Source organism: Calonectris borealis, chromosome 1 (genome assembly GCF_964195595.1).
Source record: "Calonectris borealis chromosome 1, bCalBor7.hap1.2, whole genome shotgun sequence".
Classification (NCBI taxonomy): domain Eukaryota; kingdom Metazoa; phylum Chordata; class Aves; order Procellariiformes; family Procellariidae; genus Calonectris; species Calonectris borealis.
Genome location: NC_134312.1, coordinates 101,953,152 through 101,971,569, shown reverse-complemented (window position 1 = coordinate 101,971,569; position 18,418 = coordinate 101,953,152). Strand labels below are relative to the sequence as shown.

General features: G+C 35.8%; 1 protein-coding gene across 3 annotated transcripts in view; it reads left to right on the top strand.

The window, feature by feature from the left end:
- DCAF6 (DDB1 and CUL4 associated factor 6) overlaps nucleotides 1–18,418 on the top strand; it is a 91,445-nt gene that overhangs the window by 6,025 nt on the left and 67,002 nt on the right. For all 3 annotated transcript variants that reach the window (XM_075169611.1, XM_075169632.1, XM_075169621.1), the window contains exons 2-3: nucleotides 11,001–11,062; nucleotides 17,022–17,114. In XM_075169611.1, the coding sequence (XP_075025712.1) occupies nucleotides 11,001–11,062; nucleotides 17,022–17,114 (155 nt within the window). The remainder of the gene's footprint in view (nucleotides 1–11,000; nucleotides 11,063–17,021; nucleotides 17,115–18,418) is intronic.

Sequence of the window (18,418 nt, the reverse complement as noted above, 5' to 3'; positions counted from 1 at the left end):
TGTCATCAAGACCTGTTGATAACAAATTGAATTTGGAGGAGTTTAATGAAGAGACTATGTCTAAAACAAATTCTCTGATACCATTTCATTTAAATCGGTACCAAGGAATAGAAAGGCACAATGCATATGTATAAAACAGCTTTTTGAAAAAATGCTAGGGGTGATCCTAGCACATAAAGATCAATGATTTTTTTTTTCTAGTTCCAAGTGAATCAATTGAGATAATAAAGACACCCATTTTAAATGTTTTAGTAGAATAGTTTGTAGAAAGTAGCACACTATCAGTAAAGGAAAATAAAAACATAGTATAGCAGAATCATCTGGACAAGGCAACAAATAAAGAAAAGCTGGCTGATTATAATTTGGTACATACCAGAAAACCAGAGAGATGTGAGCTGGGAGGCAGGATTAAGATTGGATGAGTATTTCTGGTGTCCAAGTGCTGAATACTTAGTTTTAATTTCAGTCTAATCAGCTTTCTGTTATCTTTGGGATTATTTCACTCGTAGACTAACCGAGCTATGGAAGTGGAGGCGCAGGAGCCAGTTGGACCTGCAAGTGGTACAGCCGTGTAGCACTACACTATGTAAATTTGATAGCTTGTTTTGCTACTATCTCAGGAATCTTTGCTTGTAGTTAACAATATCATTGACCTTTTCTCAGTTACATCTTCCTTGTGTGTTTTGTGGTTTAATTGTTAGGGTTTGTGTTACTGCTTCTGAATCCTCAGTGTTGTCCCACCTTGCTCTTACTTAGTGATAAAGCGGTGACACTTTAATCTATTTGCTTTTTTAAAAAAATGTGATATGCAGGGTCTGGGATTACTTGGTGCCTTCTGTCACTCTGCCTTGAAATAAGAGAGTAACTTCCAAAGTTCTTTTTTAGGATGTTGGGGATTGATAGGAGCACCACTTCTGTTTTTTATGTACTAACATAAATTTGTGAAAAACTGTAGACCCTTACAGATCACATTATTGTGTTCTTTGGTGATACTACTTTGCTGAAGCTTGTTTTTTGGGTTTTGTTTTTTCTCTTTTTTATCAATGAACCTACTTACTGAGTTTTGATGTTTTAATTTTCTAAATCACCAACTTTTTTGCTGCTGTTGTATCTTGATATACAACATAAAAACATTAATGGAAGGGGAATTTCTGGCATTGCATACAAATACATCCAGCCTAAGTGGAGCTAGAAGAAAATGATCAAAAATCGGTACAACTGTTTCAGATTGTTGATTTTCTGTCCTTCAGAAATTCAAGAGGCCTTTTAAGTTGTCTGCAGTTTTGTCAGCTTTGCTTGACATGGGCTGAATTATGCACATGTACTTGCACTTCTTGTTTTTAAGGGATTAACCTTATGTATAATGTCTGTGCACTGAACAGTAATCATGTGTGTTAATGGTTGCCAAGAAGTATAAGTGTATGTAAGTGTGTTGTAGTTCCAAGGCTTTGCATGTATAATTATATTATTTGAATTATACTCAGTCTTAGGATGCAAATGTTTCTGGTTTATATCCTTTGGAGTCTCAGTCTTCTCATGCAAACAGCTGGAGACTGTAAAGATTTGCGTGCACTTTAAATAACTTTTCATTTTTGATAGCAATATTTCATTGAATTTATATTGTATGCTTTTAAAGACAATCTTTGTACAAAGAATGTATTTGCTTTGTAAATAACTGCTTGTGTCTTGATACTGAGTGTTTCAGACAGCTTCATAGTTAAGTTGCACCTTGATCTTGTAATAATGAGCTTTGGATACATGAAAGCTGTCTCTTGCTGCAAAAACAAGTTGTGTATTGTGGATACTGGATTTGTATTTCAGGATGAGGCAGTGATGTGGGAGATCACTTTAGATCTCTTTATTTTATTCTTTTTTTAATTTTTTTTTTTCTGTAGCCTTCTTCCAGTTGGATTGCTATATTAACTGCATTAGGGTAGACCATTAAGCATATCTGTGTTTAGTTACTTTTAAGTTGTTGCACTGCAATACTATGAGTTCTTGTGACTTTGTGATTCCTGATCTTCTATCCTTGAATGTCCCCAAAATAGTCTAATGGGGTATAACTGATCATGTATCAAGAACTTGTTGACACTTGAAACTAGTCCTGTCCCAGCAGTAAGGGAAAAGATCAGTTCAGATGTAAGGTATGCCAGCCTTCAAACAAAGCTGGATTTTTCACTGGTTAAGTGCAAGTCTCAGCGTTTTCGTGTCTTTGGGGCTTAATGAATCTTGCTGATTCAGATATGTCCCAAATGCTTTAGTATGTGTTGAATCATTAAATATTGAACGTGAATATCGTGAGATGGAATCTGAGTCACATCAGTGAATTTTAATATCCCCTTATTTTCCTCATTTTGTTCTTCAAGGATTTGCAGGCTTTCCTCAGGAAAATTGAATGCATCATTAATGCTGCTGCTCTCTACTTAGCAGATATCACGAGGAAGATGAGGATCCATCCTTCCCTTCCCTGAGAACTGAATGCGTTCTGAATGATTAGTGATATTTGTTCAACCTTTATTGAACTACTGAAACTTCACCAATATAGAAAACTATTATACAAAACCAAAACCACCTCTTTATTTCCATGGCTTTGTTGTTATTATTATTGTAGTGTGTTCCCATTATTTACCTTTCCTAGGAAATGAGGAAAAATGTGGTTCCTCTTCAATCTGTTTTTATTTTAGAAACACTGTTATGTCCTGAAAACTCTCTTCAGTAAAAAAGGAGTCTCTTGAGTTAAACAACAGGGTTTTTTAGTCATCTAGGATGAATACATACAGTGTAATGCAACAAGCAACATAACTTTTAAAAGTAAGCTTTTTTAATTTGTTTTTAAATGCCCAATGATAATTCAGCTTATGTCACAGTGTTACTTAATAGTCATCTACTACCAAGAGTCAGATTTCTAGTTTGGCTCAACTTTTGATGTCATCTATCTTTAAACTTTAATCCTGGGCAATTTCCAAGTGTTTACACTTGTAATCTCACAGGGTTATCTACCTATATCTGTTATGGTGTGTATATCTATATCTATTTCACATCTTTCCCCAAACGTGGCAGTGTATAGATGGTATATTTAATTAGGCAGGTGTGCAGAATAGTAAATACTTTAATTCAGTTCCACCCTGTCCAAATTCTCAGTTTCACTGAGACATCCTTGTGGGAAAGGCAGGCTCTGCTTTTTTGTTAGAAGACATGTCTCTTTAGATGTGCTGGTAAGCTTCTATGTAGTCACTTCTTAATCTGTTTAAAAATGTGTATTGAGTTAGCTTAGACAACTTTAAATAGTAGGCTTTTATTTACCCCAGAACCTTTGTCCGAAAAGGGCTAGGGGATATTCATGTGATTAGTCCTGCTGGCTGATTTGAAGAAGCAGTAGCCTCTGACAGGCACTTAAAGGTAATGGAAGGACTGGCAGCAGTATTGGGCACATGCATCTTCAGCTGTAAGAGGACATGCCTGCTAGGAATCTGCTTCTCTTAGGAGCAGATTCCAGTAACTTTTTCTTTCCTTCTGCTAGTGATTTTCCATGCTCCAGTATTCATTCTGTCTGAGTGCTCGGAGATGGTAGATCATGGTTCTGCTGCTAGCAGTCTTAACTTTTGCTCTGGGGTAGAGTCATACCCCTGTTTCAGCTTCTTAGACATCGTCTGTTCTTGCTGAAAAGTAGAGCTCCTAATAAACCTTGGGTGTTACACAGATAAGTAGTACTTGAGAAAATAAAGCAGTGTACCAGATGTGATGTGTATTACCCAAAGTGTCGTAAGGATTGTCTGGGTTACTATGTTACTACCATTTTTACAAGAAAATACTCAACATACATTACTGTTCCACTTACTATTTCAGATGAAGACTTCTCAAAGTCAGAGAAAAACACTTCCAAAGACATGTTGAAACCTACAGTAATGCTGTTTACTCCAGCTTGCAACACTCTGCATAATGTTTCTTTTTGCCTTCAGTTAATGGAAGCTTCCTTTGATGAGAAGAAAACAGGGCTCAAGTGTATTTTTCTTGATCTGATTCAGTTTTGTGTTGGTATCTGTTTTAGAATTGCAAGTTGTTTACTTGGGAGACATATTGTAGTGCTGGTGAAGAAAACAAAATGCTTTTGCATTTGGTTAATCATACATACAGTTAATCACACTTAAGCTATTTCAGATAGTTTTGTGTTGGGAAGAGTAAGGTGGTACATGTTATCTTTTCGCCTTTGGTTGTCTTTTACATAGATACAGCTTCTCTTTGTTTTATCACATGAATTTTTGTTCTCTGCTCTGTAGAAATTAGAAATACTTGTGACATAATATAAAAATATCAAGTGTCTTTTAGCTCAGTGAGTAGTTTGTATATGATCATTGGACTACTTTAAAGGATTGAATGAATATCAAAATTGCTGAAAACTGGCATTTTTTTCTCCTGTCACAAAACCACACTTGTTTTATCTTCTGCTTAGCTGCAGTCTGTGGCAAGAACAATACTATGGGCAGCATAAGGGGGGGATGGGATAGCTGTCAGAATATGGTGTACTTGTGAATGAAATCCACTTAGTACTAGTCAGTATAGCACACTCACTCAGATACTGTACTTAGAATACACATAAAATGCCTTCTCTAAGGCAGGTAGTTATACTTTATGCCACATTTTTGGCACTGAGAACACCTTAAAAAATTGGTATTAATACAATTTAATTTTATGTATTAAGTATCTTTCAAGCATAAAACATGGTAAATATCAAACGGAATTTAAACACATTGGCTTAAAGCTCAAATGCTTGTGGCCTTACCAGTGATGGAGCCCAATGGAAGCTTATATTCAGGAGTGGATACTTTTAGAATCTGAAGTATGCTTGAAAGTTAATTACAGACATTGCTACTAATGCAAACAAATCTTATCTGTGCTGTTATCTATAGTAACTTACTCTTGCATAATCGGTAGAAGCAAACCTAAGCAGAATTCTTTTCCAAGATGCTTATTAATTACCCTAAAATATATAACATAGCTGAATTTTTTTGTTGTTGTTGTTGTTACTTCAGCAGATCTTTTTTTGTGTTTCTTTTGAGATCAAATTTTGTATCAATATACGCACCAGGAGATATTATAGACTTGCTGGATTGCAATTCAGGGCATAATGTCCTATCTTATATAGTTTCTGTCTTGGTGTTAATATGTGAAAGTTTTGTGTTCTTAATATGTGAAGCTTATTCTGAAGTGTGTCTTAGGATTTGAGTGCAAGCTTGATTAACACCAAGTTAGTTGATGCTGACTGTTTTGTAGCAAAGCTTTTACGTATTAAAATGGCAAGTAAGTGTCTTCATAAAAATTAAAATATTTTGTATTTTCTGTATAGTGTTCAGTCCTTCAGGCTTGATGATGTGTCATTAAGAGCAAAGGAGAATTTGGGTCATCTGTTTTGAACTTAAACCATAATGAAGTAGTTGTTCATAGTAACTTGAAAGGTAATCTTTTAAACATTGACAGCACCAAGAGTTACCATTTTTTGGCACTTATACAGTAGTACAAAACAGTAAGGAAATATAACTCAGGGCCTTGATCAAAGGACTGGAGGTCACAACCGATGGATTTGGTTTCTGGCACTACTGCTGATTCACTTCTCGTTTGATAAATTGTTTCAGTTTCCTGTGTCACAGTTTCTGTGTCTATAAAATGGGGCCTGTCAGTCTGCATAGTAACAAATGTTTTTCAAGATTTTAATTCATCATCAAGAATTTTAACATACCTAGGTGAAAGTTAATTCAGTGCATATTGTGGATAGTCGTGTTTACTGTATGTACCGTACAGGAGGATTCTGGTTGCTGGAAAAACAGCGTGTTGAGACGTGGATCGAAAGTTATACTGGATCACTATGCAGAGTTTGATGTAGTCAATCCAGCAAAATAACCAACATACAAATGAACTGGACTTGCCATCTTTTCATGGAGTGGCTTCAGAAATGCGTAAACTCCACCCTGGAAAATCAAGAATAGTTTTTAAATGCACTTAGAGTGCAAGATAACATGTGCTCTGCATTGGGAACAGATGCTGGCTCCGTTTCAGTTTTAAACTAGGGCATTCCAAATGTCACAGCAAGCTAGCGCTGAGGGACTTGGCCTTGGAAAGAGCCAGCTTGACATAAATGAGTGTTCATTTGACAAACAGGATCTATTACTGGTTTTCCGAATAAGGGTTGTCTTTTAATGTGTCATACCATGGTGGTGCCGCTTTGGATCAAAGTTTAGTTATATTTCTGTAGAGCACAAATGTACTTTAAAGCTTCGTCATGAAATGATCTGTACTTTTTCAATGGGAAGTTCTGGAGTACAGTTTTAAATATATGAAGGTTTTACATGCTTGAAGCATTAAACTTCACTGCTGTCATCGGTTCTGAAGTAGCATTGACTAAGTTGCTTACAAAAGAAAGGTATGTGTACCTCTGCCAAAATAGCCATGTAGCAAGCACCTGACCAGCAATTCCTAAACTGAGGATTGTGACCTAAATGGTGTCATAACTGCTGTGAGTGGGGAATACAAGGGACATTGTGGTATTTTGGTATTGCTCCCTGAAGTGAGATTAGAGCTGTGCATATGTGCCCAAACACCAAAGTTAGGTAATTCTCCAGAGGGGAGCGGCAAGGCATCATTTGGTTTGACATTGTGCACAGTGGAACATTTTGAAGAAATAAGTTACAAGGAAGCAGTTGCAGTTTCTCTTTTGCCCACTTTTCTGTATTTAAATTAATATTATGCATGACTCAAAGTGGTGCTTCTTCCATACATAGAACGTGGCCTTGGAAATGGTCCGTCTCGAGCTTCATATAAACTAAAAAAATTATTGATCACTGTACTGAGAGTGGCACTGTACCTTGAGGCTTCAGGAGAACATAATGTTTGGTGAAAAGGAGTGGATGGATAAACACTGAAAATCTTACTGATCATTGTACTGAAAGTGGCACTGTACCTTGAGGCTTCGGTTAGTGCATAATGTCTAGTGAAAATGGGTGGGTGGAGCATTACCTTCATAGCTTTCCAAATTTCAGCTATGTAAACACTTTACAGAGAGGTCATCATTGCCATTTGAAATACAACAGTGCTTTTTGTTTTGTTTTATTTTATTCTTGTTGATAGTTTCACCTTAGCGGTTTCAAAGCAAGCCTCATGTATATTCCACTGTCCAGTGAGATGATCTTGGTGATGACAGCTTGATCGCTTGATCCCTGTCTTAAACAGGCCTTATTTGAATATAAGAAATGATATATTGAAGCATCCTTACAGAATCAAATTATTGCATTTCTGGTGGCACATAGTTAAGGGGAAAAAGAAACAGTTTCTGGCTCTTACAGAGCCTGTACACAGTATTAGGAGGGAAAAAAACCCAAAACTTGACAGAGGACTTGATGCTGATTTTATAAGAAAAAAGTACTCTATGGGGTTTTGTCAAAAGCCTGGGTCTCCTCCATCATCTTAGCTGAAGGGAGAGCCAGGAGGGCTGCCTTCGTTGGAAGGTGGCGGGAACAGGTAGCCATTGGATTAGATGAATGAGAATTAAGATTGTGAAGATTCTTGTCACCTGGGAGAGCAGAGTCCTTGATGTGGAGAATTTGACTGTCAGAAAGTCTAGCCATAAGAGTTGCGATGCACCTGAAGAGTAAAAAAAGGAATGTAGCCTACTAATAAACCAGATAAACAGTATTGGTTTTTTTGATTTTTTTAATGTGATAAAAATGGGAAAATGACAAAAATATTCAAGTGACTTAAATATCAGAAAACTCTAGTACTTACTGCTGAGCTTTTTTATCAAACCAATGAACTTGTGGAAGTCATTGCTGAAGTACAAGGCAACACAGATTCACTGACTTAACTCAGTTTTTAACAACATCAAATACAGAGACAGTATTTTCTTCAGATCAGTTTATTTGAGTAGTTCTGTTTTTTATTTTAGAAAAAAAAAACATTCAGAATCTGGTGGTTCTAGTTTTGAGTGAAAAGGTAAACTAGAAAAAATCCTTTCAGTTCTCTTCTTGTGTTTAGTACTCTATCAAATAGGAGGGTTTTTGGAGGCAAAACATTTTAACTGATTTCTCCCTTGCCCCCTTTTTGCTTTAGGGAGTAAGGAAACTGTTTAAGTGTTGTAGCTTTGCTTGTATTTAATTCCTCCCTCAAATCAATATTTAGATAAATAGAGATCACATGATAAATAACTAATCACATATATAACAAATCACATATGCTAGCATTGCTAGCATGTGCAATCCTAACAATTTTTTTTAATGTTTTAAATGGGGTAGTGTAAGTATATGAGACACCATATGTCTGTATCTCAAGTTAAACATTTGCTGAAACTTGTATAGCTACCGTGTTCTTATTAAGACCAAAAAATCCTAATCTAACAACAACAACAAGTCAGTTCGTATCTAATTTTGTCAACAGACTTCTTTAAGGAAATAAAAATTGCAATTGAAGATGTGATTAGAACACGTTTACTGTTTCTTGCTTGCTGATTTAAGTGATTTGGATTAAAACCAGATTGTACAGGAAGGAGGAAAATCTGTTGCTCTGCTTGTTTTTGAAAATAAGTTAAAGTAATCTCCTTTAGTGTTTCTGTAGAGAGGATTCTCAGCAAGTGCCTGCGTGTTGGTCTGCAGACATCACCTCACTTCCAGATGTGTTATATGCCTATAGTGCAATGGCCAAGATTCATCCACTGCTATCAAACTTCTCTGTTCTGCAAATGAAAATGTGATGGGACTGGCAAAGACTGGGTTTTTGTGTTGGCCTGCGGAGTATGCCTTTCTTAGTGAAGTTATCCTCTTGGGGGTCACATATTATTGTGTTGTATTTTGCATTACAGTAGCACCCTAGAAGCAAATTGTTGGGTTTCTATTATGCAAAGTGTTATATAAGCATACAGCAAGTGATATTTCCCACCTCAGTATTCGCATTTACTTACAAGCAAGTGTTGTAGAAATCAAATTAACCTGAAAATAGGAATCTTCATTGAAAATACATGTATCCTTCAGTGATTTGAAAAAATAGTAGGATTTAACTGAAAAGTACAATAAACCAACCATTGAGGACCTAAGTTCAAAGTCTGTTCCTCTAGGGGAAAAAAAATGGATAAGGAACAGTCTTGCTAGTAGGGCATGGTGCATAAGACCAAGTTTGTTATTTTAATCTCTCTCTAATGATGATTATTCTTGGTTAACAGAAATTGTAGCACTTCTGAGATGTCACAATTTCAGTGTCTATAAAATGGGGCATAAGAGAGAGAGTATGGTTTATCTTTTTAAAGCTAGCTTAGTTGTGCTTTAAAAGCAAGCCATTTATAACCATTTCACCCAGTCAGCACCTCCTCTTGAAAAAGAAGAAATATTTTGACAAAGTATGATCTTCATCTAAGGTGGTACTTGAGCTGTGTTGCAAGCGATTTTGAATTTTGGAGGTGACTTCTAGTTCCAGCAAAAACTGGATACCAAACCGTACCTTTTCATGGAGGGAAAGCAGTATGAACGTTGAATGAGGTGCAGGTGTACCTGCGGGAGTTGGTACTGCTTGAAGGGTTTCCTGGTCTTCGAGGGACTGTAGCAGGGATGTTCAGTGCCTGCTTCTCAGTCAGATGGTTGTGCTGTGGCAGTCTGTGATTGTGAGGGACCAGGTACGGACATCAGGTGTTCTTTTTCAGTGCTGGAGAGTACATGGGACAAATAAAAGGCATTAGGAGTAAATAAGTGGAGAGAGGAGAAATTACTTCTCCAAATTTCTGCTACACTGCCAGAGGCCACACTGAGCTCTGAAATGGTTCTGCCTTGACCTGAACCAAAACAAGTTCAGAAATGTAGGATTTTCAGATGTGGAGAGGGTTGTGTTGCAGTCCTTTCCCTGCCTCCATAGTTTCCTTGAAGGAAGGCAGGAAGTGAATTCGATAGGTTTCATGTTTGAAAAGAGTGTAGCCTAACATAGGCCTACAGTCTAATGCTCTTACTGGAGTTTTGTTCTGAGTGTTGTACAAGTACAAGACAAAAAAGATGATTGTCCTTGAGCTTAAGTGCTTTTAGGATTTAAGTAAAAGGATTAAGTTTATCAGTATTTGTCTTTTCTGAAAGTACTTTCTGGGGATGATTAGGTTCATTATAACCTGTTTTCATAAAACGGGGGCACTCTAAATAAAATGAAAGTTGGAGCTATTTGTTTAAACATCGAGTTCAGGAAGAGACCACATTGTTTTCAATACACTATTTTTCCCTCTTCATGTGTATAGTACAGTAGTGTTTTTAAGTGCAGTGGTAAGTCAGCTTGTATATAGGGAATGAGGACATAAAGTTCCTGGGACTTTGCCTTACTCAATATGCATTTATAGATTTCTTCTTTCTCCTTCATCTCTTCCTTTCACGTCACCTTTCCAAAAGCTTCCTTTGTGTTTTATCCCCTAAGTGTACGTTGAATGGAATGGTACCGGACTTCAATGTTACTTTTCAAAATGCAACATTAATAACGAAATTGAAGTTGAGTTTTCTCTAGTTTAAGAGGAGATGTAGAGTTGTAGATTATGCTTGGAAGATCAATTCCAGTTCTTTGCTGAAATTATGAGACCATGTTTTACTTTATACTTGAGACGTAAAAACATTCTCCTTTATATTCCTATATAAAAGGTTATATTTTTTGAACTATGTCATACTTGCTGTCTTTCAGCTAAGTTAACCAAATAACCACAGGGTTATTTTCTGCTTTATAGCTATTAGCTTTAGAGAAAGCATCAGCCTGTGAACCTGTGAAATGTTCATTTTGCCGTTTTTGCACTCTTATTAAAGGTGGTGGAAGAGCTAGAAAATGTGATGCTTGTCTTAGCATTTGTAAAATGAGAACCATATGAAGTATTTCAAGAACTTACATTTATATTCTGGTTTTTTATTGTTTAGGTTTTTACCTGTTAGTGCCCATTAGCAGGGTCTTAATTACTTCTTCAGTGTTATTGTTTTAAAAGATTATGTAATTAGTATTTTTCTTCACAGGGAGAAGAGAATTTATCCAAAGATTAAAACTTGAAGCAACCTTGAATGTGCATGATGGATGTGTAAGTCACTTGTTGCTTTTTTGTTTGTTAAAAGATGTTGAATTGTGATTTTGTTGCCAAGGTAATAGTTTCTTAATTTAAAAATGCAAATACCCCGTATTAAAACTGAGCTGGAAACCTCCGCTTGTTGAGATCTACATCTGAATTCACTAGGTATTTGCTTCTTAAACATCTGACACTTTACCTTTGAAGCAAAACAAAATCCCATTCCTATACCTTAATACTACATCCCACTGCTGAATGAAAATGTAAGTGTAAATTTCATACTTTTAACATGTTTATTTCCAAAGCTGTTCAAATGTAAAGATTTTTTTTATCTTGAGTTGCTTACACTTGTAGCTTTAAATTAAGGAGTGTTATCATTGTTGACTAACACAGTAGTATTTTTAAAGAAGGAGCATTAATAAAATCTAGCCTTTTGGCTTGAGATCAGAAGTATGATTTTGACTTGCGTATATTTTTGAGAGACTAGAAAGACCGGGAAAGGCAAGAATTAGAATTGCTGTATATAATAAGTCGGGTACTTTTGCTGTACTTACTACCATTGTAAGTTTAATGTTCTGGTACAAATGGTGTTGACTTAAAAAACCAAATGCATTAATTTCCCAGTTTTTTTCAAGAAATGACAATGTAAGGTGTCTTCCAACCCAAACCGTTCTATGATTCTATGTGGAATTTATCAGTTTTTGTATTCAAGATTGTAACAGTGATTTTTACTTTGGAATTTCTTTTCTAGTAGTTTTTCATCTCCTCAAATATACTTAAGATGAAATTTTTCAAGTTTCTTTTCCTGAAGTTGATTGGGGTTTTTAAAATTTTTTTTTTCTTTGTTTCCTTGTAAAAATAGTCATTTTTGCCTATAAAACAGGGGGACAGGAAAACAGTATTTCTTCACTACTTGTTAAAAATGGAGTGACGGATCTCTACCTCTTTGTCATGTGACAAAAATTGCAAATTTGGTGTTGCTTGGATCTACCTGGTGGATATGTATTTGAAAATTCACTTTGAATTGATTGTGTTAGCTTTTAAAGTATGCTTTAGTATGTGGTCTAACTTAGTTGTTTTACTGGGTAGAAAATGTTTTAATTATGAACTTACAGCATTATATGCAGATGTTTAAAATTCTGCTACAGTTTGAAAAATGTCTTTAGAAATTAAATGTGCTCAGAACTATCCACCTTTAAAGAATAGGGTATTAGGACTTCTTACCTCATTTACTGTGTGTTTTTTTGCAAGGAATAATCTTTTATGGCTAACAAGTAGTAAGACATTCAGTGTAATTTCTTACTACTTGCTTTAAAAGAATCTGTGAAATAAAAGTAAATGAAATTACAATGCCTTTACTGATTAAAATGCTTATACCATCAATGGTAAATGATCATATTAGTCTTTTTTTTTTCCCCCCACAATTGCTGAACCAGCATGCATTTCCCATGTGAGGGATGAATGCCATAGTTGTCTTATTAAGGGTGTTTCTGGATTTGTTTTTTTTGGGGTGGTTGGGTTTTTTTGGAAGGTTGGACAGAAGGGTTGGTTTTGGTTTTTCGGTTGGGTTTTTTGGGGTTTTTTTTTTGTTAATAACATTTGCATTCTTCTGTGGAATAAGTCATTACTTGTATTTTCTATATAAAGCAAGCTGTGTAATTGGACATGGTGGACAACATACTTAAGGCAAAAAATTTTTTTTTCTAATTGAGGATAAAAGTAAAGTTTAACTTCCGATCTACCATTTGATCTACGTTACACAAAAGAGAGATCTTGTGGGAAATACGACTGTATGTGTAATCATACTCGGGTACAATATCTTTGAAGAAGGGAGTAGTTCTATGAATTACTTCAAGTATACATGCTCATGTAGCGGTACTATTACCACATCACCTTTTTATTTGGGATGTGAGTATTTTCATCTCAGAGTTTAGGTACCATTGTCTTTGAAATGGTGCAATTTTCCACTTCGTTTAAAGACACAGTTTCTAGCAGTAGTATGTGAAGTAATTGAATTAGTCTACCAAATCACTGATGTCTACTTGTGACCTTATCATCCTTCCATGGGCATGAGTTGCCTCTTTCAACAAGATTCTCATTGTCCAATTCAGAGTAAGGTCATATGTATGCCAGAAGTTGCCATTTTCCATGTTAACTCTAAAGGGAGCTTAAAATGATGAAGAAATGTATAGGATTAGGTGAGATGCTTGCTGTATGAAGTGGCTAAATCCAAAGGAGAAATGTTGAAAGAAAACCAATTTGGACCAGCAGTGATGAAGTGTGAGGAAAGTAGAGGAGAAAGCAACTCCAAACCACATTGAATTGGAATAAAAATATCGCTTATTTTCGTCCAGTTCTGGTCCTGTAAAAGCTAAGGAAGGTAGAACTGCAGAATGCATATGTAGATGGAACCTTTGACATGAGCAAATACTACATTTTAAAATAAAGGAAGGAAGATTACCTGGAGGAATAATTTCTCATTTCTATGCATAGACATTCAGTTCAGTAACAAACAAGCATCCTGTGTGGCATACATCTCCTTCAGGATGGAACTTGTGAGCAAGTAATTTTTAGATGTGGTCCTCAAAGCTATGCTTAAATTAGTATTTAATTAGTATAGGAAGTTTGTTTGCATATTGTTAGAACGTGCAGTTTTTCACCCTCTTCCTTGCTTGGGAGATCTTTCTGATATTCTCGATATCTACAGTAATTTTTAATTCCTTTCTCCTATTTTTTGTATTCTGTTAATCTATCCTCTTCACAAAAGAGTTAATTCTACTGTTACATTGCATGGAAGTGAGGAGTTTGCTTTTTCAGTTTTTTAAAGATTGGCTATACTACCTCCTGCATCGTCTTTGAGGAAAACAGAGATGGTAAATTTATTTTTGACTCTTTGACTAATGAATCAAAAATGTCTGCTGCTTCCTTTCAAGGCTAGTTGAGTGGCAAATAAAATTAAATACAATTGATAATGTAGAATATTTATAGAAAAAAGCTAATTACACACCCTTTGACTTTTCTTACGTTAGTAATTGTCTGTCATTTTTGTTTGATATATGCTTTCTTTTGGCTCTAACACCTTTTTCCAAGAGTTTCAAACCCTTAGTGTAGTAACTGTTACATTATGCTTTTAGTTGGGTGCTGAGTGGCTGTGAAGGTAATAGGTATGTGGCTTTTCTACACAGTTTTGAAATACAAACCAATTTTCTAGCTATTCCTCATTTTACAATGTATTTTAATAGTGGGTTTGCTACCATGGAGTGAGACATGAGAACTTTTTTTAATCTGCTCTTATTAAGCATCTGTTTTTAGTGATCCATATGCATATTTTGGGGGGTTATTCACTGTTGGTCAATAGGTTGTACTGAACACTGAGAAATGTAGTGTATTGACTGATCACTTACTGGAAAGTCTGTGTTCTCTGGAAAAAAAAAAATCAAGCTTCTTCCACTGAAAGACTGGGGGTTTTCTTGACTTTTTTTTTTACAGTAATGTCGAAAAGGTGATCTGGTACAGAATAAAAAGGCTGTTTAGTTATAGACCTCTAGCACACATTTGGTTATGTCATCTCACTTAGGGATTTTTTTGAACCAGCTTTGGCCTGGGTAGGGTGTATCTAAATTGCTCAACCCTGAGGCAATCAGTGCAATGAAATCGGAATTTAGAAGGAGAATGATTGATGTCTTGTGTAGGCTTGTGATGCTGCAATTTAGATAATCATGTCTCCCCTTCGCATCTTTGATGCTTTCTCTGCTTTCCTGTCCTTCAGATTTTGTTTTTGGATACACACTGCCACCCCCCTCAACTTGTTTAATTTTTGTGTTAGCTCTTCTTTCTCACATCATGTTTTGTAATTTTTTGGCAGCTTCCTTGTTTTTTCAGTGTTTTGTTCTTGTTTCTGTTCTTTTATCCTTGTATTAGCATTTTGGTTTCTTTAGGGCAATGATAGTATTTTTCTGCCTGAAAGGAAATGTAGATGGAAGTAAACATTCTTGGGTTTTGTGTTTGTCCTAGTTGTAGTACTGTGCTATCTTTGGCAACATTTTTAAAGTACAGTCGTCGTCAGGACAGGCTACTTCAATGGTAGATGGATCTGGGGGCTAGTTGAATGCGTGGTTCTTGGTGATTGACAGTCAGGGTTATAAAATCATAAGAGTAGCCATGCAAGGTCATACCAATGCTCAGTCAAGCCTAATAACTTGGCCCTGAGAGTGGCCAGTACTGATTTTTGAGGAAAGTTGAGGCAGGGCAAGCAGACTGTACTTTAAGGGTATTCTAGAGAACACATCACACTTTAATAAACAGATGGAGGTGAAAGTTGTATCTTTGTTTCTGATAATTTTTCATTTTTCTTTGATGAATATGTATATTCTTCCACTTCTGGTGTTTAGGACATTCCATGACAATGAATTCCAGTTTTAATAAAATGCCATGTGTATCATATGATGGTTTCATTGAAGGCCTTCCATTTCCTGTACTGTGAAGATCCACAGAAAGTTATTTCTTTCTTTTTCCATGTCATTCATGATTTCATAAGCTTTTGTCATATCCCCTCCCCAGAGTAGTAAAAATTAATTGCTTCTTGCACTAAAAAGTGTTAGATACCTATGATCACTCTAGTCATTCTTTTTCATAATTTCTCTTTTCAAATGGGCAGTAATAGAAATGGAGAATACGGGAGTGGGATATGAACCAAAACTGCGTAGTGTGGAAGACACAGATTTGCCATGCATGGATGTATACGCTGACAGAATGACGTTTGCTTTTCTGTGCATTTCCTAATGATTCCTGCTGGTGAGCATTGAGCTAACTCTGCCACAGGCATGTCTGTTGTAACACCAAGATCTCTCTTTTTTTTGTGTGTGTGTGTGGCAAAGGTTCATTTAAAGTTCCTCCATGAATACGTCAAGTTGTTGCCCATATGATCCATCTTGAAACAGTTAATTCTGATTTTGCAACTTTGTCTGATTAAGGACCCCAACTAAGCTTGTGATTAAAATAGTAACTAAAATGGGTATATTTATTTTAAACAAAAAGATTTTTGTCTTTCGGGCTCAGAACGAGATATCTGAATTAAAAAAAAAAAAAAAGCATAAGAAAAGGATTTAGAACGAAGTGGGTTTTTTACTAATTAAATAGACCACTCTGATACATCACCTAAGGCAGTTATTCTGCCAACAGAATATAGCCAACACAAGATGTTGATGGCTGCAGTTTGACACTTAAAGCTATTTTAGAGTCTACTTGAAATAATAATGGTCATGCATGCAGTCTTTAGTGCTTGTGCATGAGCTGCTGCTTGAAGACAGGTTACTCTAAGGATACTTTCTGAGCTTCCTGGATTTTGAGTGCTTTTACAGCTTTATTTCATGGACACATTATTAAACACAGTCTTGTGAAAAGGAGAATTGATAAGGAAACATATTGTAAAGTTCTCCCGATACGATTCTGTACCTCACTGTAGGATTCTTCTTTCCCAGCATACTCACACTTCTCAAAAGGGATCTGGGATGGATTCTGCAGTGCTTTTCATATGATCCCTGAGAAGGTGTGGTCACTGAAAAGTATATAAAGCAATGGATGGTCAGAATTTGGATATGGTGAAGATACAATAACGAAAGCATTGTGATGCCTTGTAGTTCAAATACGGAGAACTTTGTGGAGTAGATTTGGTACATTAAAGCACCTGAATGTGTAAAATTGTGCCTATTGAGGCCTTTGTGGGAAGTCTTAATTTACCTGATGGACTCTTCAGGAGCAGAGGGAGTAATTGAGATGCCATAGGTGAAGCAGGTGATTCCCTTATCAATTTGTTTTAAAAACACAATTTTTTTGTGCTAGCTGCTTAGAAATTACATCATTTTAATTGAATTTGTTAACTCCTATTTCTGTAGTGTTGGATGAGTATTGATGTTTTCATATTCTGAAAGTTGAATTAATGTAAGTCTAAAGTAATTTTTGTTAATTCATGCAGGTGAATACAATTTGCTGGAATGATACAGGAGAATATATTTTATCTGGTTCGGATGACACCAATCTGGTAATTAGCAATCCCTACAGCAGAAAGGTAGGTTTGTTTCTGGATACTCAGTAAATTTAAAATTAGATTTAAATTACTATTTTTCAAGATATTAAGATATTTTTCAAGATACTATTTTTCAGATATTAATTATTATCTGACAAAGATAATATCAGGCACTTTATAGTGTTTATAAATGGGAATAAAACTTCACAGTGCTTTAAAACCTTAGTATTCTAATCCCTTGCAACATAGGTATTATCCCATTTTACGGTAGGTGGTCTGGCACAAAAGGAACATGGTCTCACGACAGATTAGTGTCAGAATTAGCAATAGGATTCAGTAATTCTTATGAAATCTTATAGTCAGATAAATTGTTTTCTGTTTCATTTTAATTTTAAAATACTGTATTAGCTTTTGCTGTATGTAATATACTGAGTTGTCTTTCTGTGTAATGTTGTTGAAGTGTCAATCTTGATTAAAATACTTTATTACCATTTGAAATTACATTGCTTTGTGTGTGCACATATGTGGATGGAGAAGAATTTGTACTGAAATAGGGAAAGCAGGTCTGTGAAGGGGAAAGTGCTGTAAAGGTCTCTGCTTTTCCACTTCTGTGCTCACACGTGTTATGATGCAGTCGAATGGCTTCCAGTAATTTCAGCTAGCATCCATCATGTAGTAGCAGTGTTCCACACTTTGCTCTTGAAGGAGCTGCTGATAGTTTGACAGAACAGATGTTCTGAACTGTGTCCTTCAGTGCTGGGGATCCTGTGCAGCGATGTTCAAGTGAAGTTCTCTCCCCCACTCTTTCTCAGAGGTTAAGAACTAAACCCTGAAGAGGTGGTGAAAAATTAAATTGGTGGAGGAACCAAAATGAGTGGTTGGTATGGTGGAAGAGAGTTTGAATAGAAGGTTATGGAGGCAGCAACATTTTGCCTTCCTGAAGAGCTGTGGTGGGAAATTATTAGTGATCTGGAGTGTTGCCTGTGCCTATAGGTAAGGCCCTTTTCCTCACTTGCCCAAATGAGCTATAGCTTCCAGACTTCATCTCTTCCTTTCAACTATTGGTGTCAGTCTGACAAAGTTCAGATCAGTGTCATTACACCAGGGTTTCTCTTGGACTGGGAGTTCAGCTGAAGAAGAAGAGGTATCTAAGACAGCTATGAGGTGGATGAAGGATATATTCCAAAGTGAGTGGAGTTGGAGAGACTTGCAAAGTAAAAATTTTTCATGCAAGTAAAGGGTGTTCAATATTATTTATTTTACAGAGTTTATTTTAATATATCACTATGGGCTACTTGCTATATCATTATCTTATTATATAATTATTATATTAAAATATTGTAATA